Source organism: Aulostomus chinensis, chromosome 10 (genome assembly GCF_037954235.1).
Source record: "Aulostomus chinensis isolate RoL2024-O1b breed Wild chromosome 10, RoL_Achi_v1.0, whole genome shotgun sequence".
Taxonomy (NCBI): domain Eukaryota; kingdom Metazoa; phylum Chordata; class Actinopteri; order Syngnathiformes; family Aulostomidae; genus Aulostomus; species Aulostomus chinensis.
The window spans coordinates 13,374,750-13,385,407 of record NC_141329.1 but is presented as its reverse complement, the minus strand read 5'-3'; the positions used below and the strand labels follow the sequence as shown (position 1 = coordinate 13,385,407).

The following is a 10,658-nucleotide window of genomic DNA, read 5'->3' as shown; positions in this document are numbered from 1 at the left end:
TTTGATCTTTTTCATGAGAATTTTTTTTTTCCTGAAGGTATTTTATGAGCTTTAAAGTTTTTCTGGGCGAACTTCCTTCAGAAATCAGTTTTATGAGTTTGTTTTGTAGCGCCATAGTCACTTCTTTTTCCTCTTCCTTCTCCTTCGGTGGTTTTTGGCGGGCCGCTTTTTTGACATCCGGAGTGGTTCTTCTTCCTCCTCTCGCGCCTCTCATGTATCTCGTCCATTTAAGAGATTTTAGAAGACATACGTTAAAAGCGGAAGTACCGACTGAATCTAGCGGCTATTAGTTATAAGCACAAGGACATATATATATATATATATATATATATATATATATATATATATATATATATATATATATATATATATACATATATATTCAAATTAATGAATGCATAAGTGAGAAAAGCGATTCCACCGGAAATGTCCTCGCGATTTTATTTTGAAATGTATGCCGTGCATTTCCCGTCCTGACAGTGGAGGCGGGTTCGCAGTGGAGGTGTGCAGCCAGGTGCCTCTCGGTAGTGTAGTGCACGCGAATCAACGTGGACGCGATTCTGATCCCAGTGTGCATGATGAAGGCAGTTGACCCACTCCCAACATCTTTGCCCCAAAGAAGAATTGAAACCCGTTCTGGACTTCGAAAAGAAGCAAGTGACAAGAGGAAACGTTGTGAGACCGAGGATGAGTCTGCTGGTAAGTTTAATTGCTACTAAGTAGTTAGTGCTAACTCTAACACGTAGCGAGCTACTTAGCTAGCGACGGAAGCGCAGCAGAGGAGTGAAGTGCCTCATCAAACTTATTGAATCTCAACTGATTTTTACAGTTTTCTTTGTTAGAAACACCTTTCATGGCGCTATGATGTAGGATACCTGGTTACATTAAAAATGTTGTCATGTTAAAATAGTTAATAGTTAACGTGGATAGTATCAGTAATAGCTATAATAACCGGCTACATCTCAATGGTGTGGGCGAACGTAGACTTTTTAATTATTTAAATCGTTTTCTGATTAATTGAAGTGCCCTTTTCGTATGAAATTCCCTGTTTTAACGTGTCACAGAACTGCTCTGACGAGGGAATGTGGACCCCATAGATTTTTTAAACTGTGATAAGCACTCCCTTAAAACCAGCAATATACGAATAAAAGCAGTTTTTCATTCATGTGCAGTGCGATTGTAGTCAATGGGAAGATATTATTTTAACACCGAAAGATCGTAGCTATGCATTTAAGACTGATTGTATCAAGAACATGTTAACCATTTTCGTAGCCAATGTTTAAACATGACATTCTTCATGATCAGCCAACGCAATAACTAATATCTTTATTCGCATACACGTGACTGAAGTTCCAGAATACTCAGAATTGTCAATTGGAACACTTCATTGTTCTAGTGCCGTTTTCGGTGCCTCGGAGTCCTACTCTTTTCATTGATAGAACTTTAGGAAAATGCAGGTTTAAAAGTCAATAGAACAGTGTATAAATCACAGTAAAATCTTAAAACTTGGCAGTTTTTCTGCACAATATGTTAATTTAAGGTTGAACTTACATTTCAATCTCAACATTCACGTTGATTTCCGGAAAAAAAAAAATTCTTCGGTTGCCCTCCCTCCTAAAAAACACAACTAATTTTGTCTCCAGCAATGCAGTTAACATTATGGAAATGTAAAGCTTCTTTAGTTGTGCACTGTCCGATATGTTCATTGCACATCTCTGTACATGGACTCTCTTAAAAATGCTTGAAAATTTAAAATTTCATTTGCATTGTTATTTCTGTGCCAGTGTCAGGTGCTGCTCAATTGGCTCCCACTGCCAAACTCCAGAAGCACAAACATGAGCTGGAGCTGTCTAAAATGAAAATAGCATGTCAGGAAGACTTGATCAAAGAGCTAACCAAGGAGAGAGATTTCTTAAAAGAACAACTGTCTCAGGGTAAGTCAACAATGACTGTTTTTCACAAATATGTTGAGTATTATGTTTATATCTTTTGTTACACAAATAATAGTGATTTTATTTTATTTTTTCATTGTGTTGTCTTTATACAGCATTAAGAAACCAACCAACATGAGAAATGATGAGCCATCCCCTGAGGCATCTGTTGCAGCAGCTTCTGATTTTTCTGGATCGTCTGAATCAAGTAACTCATTCTCTACCAACTCCTCCTCAGACTCCTCAGTCTCCTCAAGCTCTGCAACCTCAGATGATGGCAAGAAGAAGAAGAAGAAGCGGAAGAGGAAGCGGTCAACTAACATAAAGAAGAAGAAGAGACAGAAAGGAACAAGGGAGAGAGGAAGCAAAAAGTTTGGACGGAGCACTGTTTTAAGGGGTAATTTATGTAAATAAAAACTAAGATTTAGAAGATTGTTACTGGCTATTTATTTTTGGGTGTGTCACTTAATGTTGTCAGTTTGAATGAAGTTGATGCTTTATGCTGTCCAACTATGTGCAAGTAAGCTAGGACACTGTTGTGACTGTTCGGCTATTCCTGCTGAATGCTATTAGTGTGCCTAGTTTACCTAATGAATGGTTTAACATTATTGAATGAAAGGTCCTTTGTGTCACTGAGACTATATCTACTCTCTTTCTTCTTCACCATCAGCATGTGGTCCAGATGAGGTAATTGCACGTTACCGGAAAGTGTTGAAGGTCTACAAGAAGAAGCATAGCATCACTGCTGCTTGCAAAATAGTGGGAGTGGATCACAACACAATTGCCTTGAATGCACCAATTGCAGAGCTTTCCATTGCTGCCCCAGAAAAGTTTGCAGAGTTCAAAGATCAGCATACAAGAAAGCACAAGCTTGGTGATTTTGCGGGGAAATGTCTTGATGCCATCAGTGGCAGTCCAGATATTGCCAGTACAGTTACAGCACTTAAGAAATCAGGGAAACTGTTGCCTGTTGGTAAAGGGAACTACTGAATTGCTTTTAATACAAATGGACCACGTTTGAGCGCAAAAGAGCTGTTGCCTTGTGAAATGTTTAAATGTTCAATGGAATTTAAATAAATATATCCACCTCAGTTTTATGTTGCACTTTACAGAATTGCACTTTTTTTGCGTTAATGAATGTTTTGTATAATATGCCTCAATGTGTAAAGGTGCTAGAAAGTGGACTCTTTTTTTTTTTTCCCCAAATGCCTGTTTTAGGTCACTTTTATACATTTAATTTTAAAAAATGAATCTAGCCCAGCTTTATGTTGCATTTTAAAAAAATGTAACTTGTCTGCGTTTATTGAGGTTTCGTATAATGCTTCAATGTTTAAAGGTACATTCCTGAAATGCCTGTTTTTAGATGACTTTTATATATTTTTAGTAAATGTCCTCTTTACTTGACAGCCACAGCCAGCAATAAATGACAATTTTGGGTTTCAAAATTGTAACATTTGTATTATTGCGTATTTTTTCTAACCAGTTTATCAACCTTGACCACATGTAGAGTTCATTTCAGAAGTGGAAGTTGTGAAAATCATCATAAACCATTAATAAATGCATAATAAAAGATTTATTAGCCTTAATAAGGCATTGTTCTCGCTTTAGATCCAGTAGCTGCAAAAAGCATAGTTAACTGTTTATTATATTGCATAATGAACGATTTATTAGTCTTAATAAGGCATTGTTCCCACTTTAGATCCAGTAGCTGCAAATAGGATAATTAACTATTAACAAGTGCCTAGTTAACTGATAATAGATGAGCAATGAAGTATATTTTAATATTAATAAAGCAAACAAAGAATTTGTAAAGGCAATGACAAAGACACAGTGGGTGAGTTAAGTTTCTCACAAGTGTCTTATAGTCTGATATTAACTATGCTACAATGACAATATTAATGCTTATGTAGTTTTATAAACACAATGTTGATAAGCATCTTATAAGGACTTATGAGGGCCTTATGAATGCTTATTAACGCTTAATACAAGCACTTTAAGTGTCTTATAGTCTGATATTAACTATGCTACAATGACAATATTAACGCTTATGTAGTTTTAGAAACACATAATAATGTTAATAAGCATCTTATAAGGACTTATGAGGGCCTTATTAACGCTTATTAACGCTTAATACAAGCACTTTAATATAAAGCGTTACCAGCTTTTGCTTTGTTTCTGCGTGTCTGCTGCAATGCTATGGAGGACATAAGCTTCATGTCATACATGAATATGCCATCTAACATGCGTGCTATTGTCTCAAAATTACCCTACAAGATGAGAGAAAAATGGAGGAACACTGCTTATGAGCTGCAGGAGAGGCATCGTCGTCAAGCAGGTTTCAGTGACATCGTTAATTTCATAGAGAGACAAGTGTCGATTGCTTCTGATCCATTGTTTGGAAATATTCAGGACACATCCAGTACCTCACCAAACTATAAGAGTGGAAACAGAGTATCACAGAATCGTATCAAGGGAAAAGGAAGTAGTTTTGCTACCTCTGTTGCAGCTGTCAATCCTGGAACTGTAATTCAAAAGCAAAAGGAGAAAAACTCATCTCATAAGCCCATGAAAATGTCCTGCCTGTTATGTGGAGAGGGTCACAAATTGGAAATGTGCCCCAAACTGGAAAAGAAGCTCCACAGAGAGAAAATTGACTTTTTAAAGGAAACAGGTGTTTGTTTTGGGTGCTTATCTGTTGGACACATGAGTAAAGATTGCCGTAGTCGTCTGTCCTGCCAGTTATGTTATTTGAAACATCCAACCATCCTCCATATCCATTCAAAGGAGAAGGAAATTAAAACAGAGGACACACAGCAGGAAGCAATAAGAGAGAGTCAAGCAATTTCTCCCAAAACATGTGGCCATATTGGGGCCGGAGGACAGGATTGTGCCTTGTCAATTGTGCCTGTTCAAATCAAGGCTAGGAAAGGCAGTAAAACACTAAAGACATATGCATTCCTAGATCCTGGCAGCACAGCAACCTTTTGCTCAGAGCGACTGATGAAAGAGCTAAAGGTAAGAGGAAGAAAAGCCAAGTTCTTGTTGAGAACAATGAACCAAGAAAGGTTTGTGGATAGTTACATCATATCCGGTTTGGAGGTCTCTGCGCTCAACAGTAATATCTACCATGAGTTGCCTGATGTTTTCACACAAAATGAAATGCCTGTGACACGTGACAGCATCCCAAGACAGGAAGAGATAGATGTTTGGCCGCACTTAAGCTCAGTTGAAATTCCTGTTATAGATGCTGATGTGGAGCTGCTAATTGGAACCAGTGTTTCAAAATTAATGGAACCATGGGAGGTTGTAAACAGCAAAGGTGATGGACCTTATGCCGTGAGAACCCTGCTGGGGTGGGTTATCAATGGACTGCTGAGAGAAGAGGATGTGGCTGGAAACAGTTGTCCCACCATTACAGCTAATAGAATTTCAATAAGCGCCTTGGAGGAATTGTTGGTGAAGCAGTACAATCACGACTTCAATGAGAAATCAGCTGATGAAAAGCCAGAAATGTCCAGAGAGGATCACAAGTTTTTGGAAATTATGAACACTTCAGTTGACCTCAATGATGGCCATTACTCTCTGAGATTACCTTTCAGAAATGATGACGTCATTATGCCCAACAATCGCCAGGTTGCTGAGCAAAGGGCCTTGTGTCTGAAGAGGAAACTGCAGAAAACTGCTACATTTAAAGAGTGTATGTACATTTTTTGAACGACGTCATAAGCAAAGGCTATGCAGAAAGGGTGCCAGAACATCAACTAAAAGGAGATGAAGGAAAGGTCTGGTACATTCCTCATCACAGTGTGCGCCATTCTAAAAAGGGAACCTTGAGAGTGGTGTTTGACTGTGGTGCCAGTTTTAAAGGGACGTCACTGAACACGCAGTTAATACAGGGACCTGATTTGACAAATTCCTTGCTTGGAGTCCTCACAAGGTTTCGTCAAGAGCCAGTGGCAGTGATGGCTGACATTCAAGCAATGTACCACCAAGTAAAAGTCGCAAAAGGGGATGCAGACTTTCTACGCTTCCTGTGGTGGCCAGACGGCAAACTGACACAACATCCGGCTGAATACAGAATGACTGTTCATCTGTTTGGCGCAGTATCATCACCCAGCTGTGCTACTTTTGCTCTGAGGAAAACTGCTGAGGACAACAGACCAAATTTCCCAGCAAATGTGATTGACACCATTAAGCACAACTTCTACGTGGATGACTGCTTGAAGTCTGTGTCTTCAGAGGCAGAAGCCAAAGCCCAAGTGAGAAACCTGACAGCTGTATGCAACTTGGGAGGATTTCAACTGGTAAAATGGATCAGCAACAGCAGGTCAGTTCTGGAGTCCATTGACATGGATAAAAGGGCCAAGGAGGTGAAAGAGCTTGATTTGGACAGAGAAAGTCTCCCTGTTGAAAGAACTCTGGGATTGCTATGATGTGCAGAAACTGATACTTTCAAGTTCAAACTGGCAATTGAGGAAAGGCCACCCACAAGACGGGGTATCTTGTCCATGGTGAGCTCAGTGTATGACCCCATTGGTTTTCTTGCACCTTTCACCCTGTCTGCGAAATTGATGCTGCAAAATCTCTGCAGATTGAGTTTCGGTGGGGATGATCAAATTCCGCATACATACCAGATGCAGTGGGTGGGGTGGCTGGAAGACCTCAGAAAACTCAGCGTGTTCAGTGTGCCAAGATGTATCAAACTCAAAGAATTTGGACAAATCACCAGCGCCCAACTACATCACTTCTCCGACGCTTGTGAAAATGGTTACGGCACAGTGTCCTATCTGAGGCTGCAAAATGAAAGAAAGGAGACTCATCTAGCCTTCATGCTGGGAAAGGCACGAGTTGCTCCAGTAAAGAAGGTTACAATCCCAAGGATGGAACTAACAGCTGCTCTGCTTGCAGTCAGAGTTGATAAGTTGCTGAGAGCAGAGCTGCAGTTAGAGCTGAGAACGTCAACTTTCTGGACAGATAGCACAACAGTGCTGAAGTACATCAGGAATGAAACAAAGCGCTTTCACACTTTTGTAGCCAATAGGATTTCTGCCATAAGAGAAACCACTGATGTCTCACAATGGAGGTATGTTGGCACCAAGCAGAACCCGGCGGATGAGGCTTCTCGTGGTGTGAAAGCTGAGTACTTTCTTGCATGTAGCAGATGGATTCATGGCCCTGACTTTCTTTTTATGGACGAAAAAGAGTGGCCTGTGAACATTGTGGAGCCTGCTCCTATCAGTAATGATGACCCAGAGGTCAAGGGAGAGGTTACAGTGAACGCCATCATTGTCAAGGTCCAGACGAAGTGCAACATACTGGAGCGACCAATCACTAAGATCTGTCTTCTCCAGGAAGCTGAATAAAAGACTGACTTTTCATGTTAGGGTCGTCTGTGACGATCACTTGACCTACATATGGGAGTCACAGGTGATCCACGGATGGAAATTAGGTCAGGGAAGCCACACAGTTTTTCAACCGTATGTGTGTGGGTCTGTATGTGCAACAGAATTAATTTGTATGTTTTTTGCATGAGCTCGTCTTTTAAATAAGTGCACCCGGTCTTTTGTCGGTGTTTTCAATCCTTTATTATTAATAATGTCAATTAATAAAGTGTTGAACGGCACATCAAGGCAGACCTCGTTTTTGGATACACCACACATTGGAAATGACTTCTGACTCCCACCAGTGGCCTTTTTTGTGGTTAGATGGCCACTATAGATATTTTTCAGATGATTCAGTGGCATTGTAGATTTGTTTTTTGGATAAACAACTCTGAGAATTTCTTAGAACACACCGTCTTTCAGTTTCCCACTAAATTTGGAGATGTGGTATTGGTTGGACAGTGAGCCAGTGGGAGTGGAGTATCCCTGGTGTTTTGCTGCCTGGAGCAGTTGTCTCAACTTGTTATTAGGGCCTGAGCCCGGAGGTACTCCGGGGCGAAGACCCTATTATGTTTTTGAACTGCATGTGTAAAATGGGATGTGTTTTCCAAAAATTGTAATGCCTATTTATTTTCTAGTTGCATTGTATTTAATATTTAATTGTACTTCAGTTAGTATTCCAATTTGTTACAAATGTCGAGTTTGTTATGCATGTAACTGCAGAGACTGTGATATCAAAATCAGCCAATAGTATCCTGTTTTGAGAATGCTGCTGAAAATGTCTTCACTATGGGTCATTAAGGATAGACATTCATTTTACAAAATGTTAAGAATGTTGCAGTTTTGGCCTATTTTCAAGATAGTTGATGATCATTTTTTGGAAGTGTTGTTTATCTTGATGTGTTTTACAACAAAAGTTTTTTATTGCTTTTAAATAAAAGTACCTCAACAGATATAATCTCATGTGTTTCCTAAGGGGTGAAGGGTTAATTGCTCTAATTTTATTTCCAATTATTATATATTTTTAGGTTGAACAAACACAAATCTTTTTGACTCATTTCGTTATTTTATTTCAGTTCTATTTTACACAAATGAGAAGAACTAACTCGATTAAAGCATATTTCAAAGATGTTTTTAGTTTGAGTTGGACCAACAGAAGAAAAGCAAGTTGGACAAACTCAAATACGTGATAATGCATGCATGTACTTGGTTTGGGTTGGGGCTATATATATTTATTGGATGAAAATCCTGCCCACAATTTAATTGAGCTCATGCAATGAGTTATTTTTTTGAGCGATAGAGGGTACTGCGCTATACATAAAAGTACAACATCATCTGCATTTGCACTCTTGCTGGCAACATGAATGTGTTACCAGGAATGACCCTGATGTGTGATGTGATGTCAATGAGGGTGATGGCTGTGAGTGAGGGTATTGGTGAGGTTTAAGCCTTTACAAGACAACAACATGTCTTGGCTTTTCTAAAGCAGCGGTGTCATATGTAACAAATAAATGAGTGGAAAAAATGGATACCAGGTGACTCAAGTTATCACTAGTCATAAAGATTGTTGTATATGTTCTATACTGGAAAAACACCACACAAAAAAAAAAAAACAACACCAAAAGAAAAACTTTTGTTAGTTTTGTTTGTTTTTTTGCATAATTTCCTGTGAGACGGAGAGCTCCATGAATGTCCAGGATGTGCTGTAAATTTCTCACACCACCTGGCAAATTCTCCTCATTCCTGTGGTAGGGAGCAATCTCATACTGACATTAAGTTACTAATTTTCTCAATCTATGGTCTGGATGCATTTGTCAGCCACATCTCCACCTCATCCTGTCCACTGACTGCTAAGAATAGCTCAGAAAACTCTACAACAGCAGCCTGTTGGCTGCAGCAATGCCACGATGATGGTGTTTGTTCTTCATTTCATCCCACTGCTCTCTGTGGACTCATGAAGGATGCATGTAATAATAACAACAACGCTGGTTTTCATTATTGGCCACTAGAACTGCTGTAATCTCGATGATATGCCCAACCACTGTGATGCATCTGAACCACACACCATGAAATCAAACACCCACCCAAATGAAGCAGGCGTGGATACTGATGAGAACAAGTGGGAACAAGTAGTGTACACAGAGGGGAGATTTAATCATTTTTAAGAAGCAGACCATTCTCTGTTTAATGCTGTGAAAAAACGTATTATAAGAGCAAAAACAACATGTTTTTCTGTGTTCTTAGCAAACAGAATCTAAGTCTGTGCCTGACCAAAAATATAGATCAACCACTCATCTAAATTTGTAAGCTGTTTTCTTATTTTGAAGACATAAGACAACAGCTTATATTGAAAAAAGTCCAGAAGATAAAATTAATTCACATCATTCATCCATAAGACACATGAGGATCAGACAATTGAAACGCTTTCTTTGTGATGAGTAACGAACACTTAGAAAAAAATGTCATGTCAGAAACAGCATTAAAGGAATGGTACTGGGGAAGGTGACCTGCTGTCCATTCTAAACATGGTGAGAATCTAAAAAAAAATAAAAAATACAGCTTAATAGAATAAAATGTTTCCATCATTATGAAAAGTTCATTCCTAATATCAACATAGCAGAAGGGATGTTTTATTCATAAGACCTCATCCTATTCTCTAACATCTTGCAAAACATTTACAAGCTCATAAAATCCTATCAGTGACAGAATAACAATAAAATTATGGCTTTTGTTCCATTCTGTCAAATCTCCCTCCTTCTCATTCCTTAGCTGAACTATCACAGAACACTTCAGTGAAACACTCCAGAGAAAACTCACTTCAAAGACAACTGTTTACTGGACTGGTTGAGATGAGTGTGTGCATTGGTTTGTTCTTTCTCTCATGTGCAAGAGTTTGTCCAGGAGGAGGAGTCATACCCGCAGGCTTTGTCAGTATAGATTAAGAACTGAAAGGTCAATACAGTCTCCTCAGCCTGCCAGCACAGATCAGTTAAAGGAAGGTGAAGTGGCTGAAGAAAGAGTCGAGGCACCATTTAGAGCCTCAAAAGTCTTCCCAGAATGTGCAAGAGCTTGAAATTTCTCCTTTGACACAACTCTTTCTCGGTCTTTGTACATTCACTGAATCCTCACATTTTATCTTTGTGGTTTACAGAGATGTGTGGTATTGATTGAAGCCATTATTAGCTGAATCAATCTGATGGTCAGATACCACCCCTGAGGAGGGTTCAATTGAAGTTTTGTGGCTGATGTCGTCTTTGCGCTGCGTTCACTCTTGGATATCACTGGCTTGTAAGATGAAGTGTTTTCAACTACCCTGGGGCTCTGTGAGACTCAATTTATACTGCTT

The 10,658-nt window shown here is 39.2% G+C and overlaps 1 protein-coding gene across 2 annotated transcripts; it reads left to right on the top strand.

Moving 5' to 3' along the window:
• The first annotated feature begins 483 nt into the window (after nt 1-483).
• On the top strand, nt 484-3,186 carry LOC147254461 (uncharacterized). Of its 2 annotated transcripts, none has more exons than XR_015118048.1 (4): nt 484-699; nt 1,785-1,934; nt 2,048-2,328; nt 2,602-3,186. XR_015118048.1 is itself a non-coding variant. In XM_086215149.1 (4 exons), the coding sequence occupies exons 1-4, from the start codon at nt 576-578 to the stop codon at nt 2,919-2,921; spliced, it is 753 nt and encodes a 250-aa protein (XP_086071275.1). In that variant the 5' UTR covers nt 484-575; the 3' UTR covers nt 2,922-3,186. The 2 variants fall into 2 exon arrangements, 1 of the variants encoding a protein (XP_086071275.1); XM_086215149.1 differs by having other exon boundaries at nt 2,170-2,328.
• The last annotated feature ends 7,472 nt before the right edge of the window (nt 3,187-10,658 follow it).

Coding starts and splice junctions, on each gene's coding strand:
- LOC147254461 (XM_086215149.1), top strand. CDS start 576: ATGATGAAGGCAGTTGACCCACTCCCAACATCTTTGCCCCAAAGAAGA. Junction 1,935..2,169: donor AAAAGAACAACTGTCTCAGG/GTAAGTCAACAA, acceptor ACTCCTCCTCAG/ACTCCTCAGTCTCCTCAAGC. Junction 2,329..2,601: donor ACGGAGCACTGTTTTAAGGG/GTAATTTATGTA, acceptor CTTCACCATCAG/CATGTGGTCCAGATGAGGTA.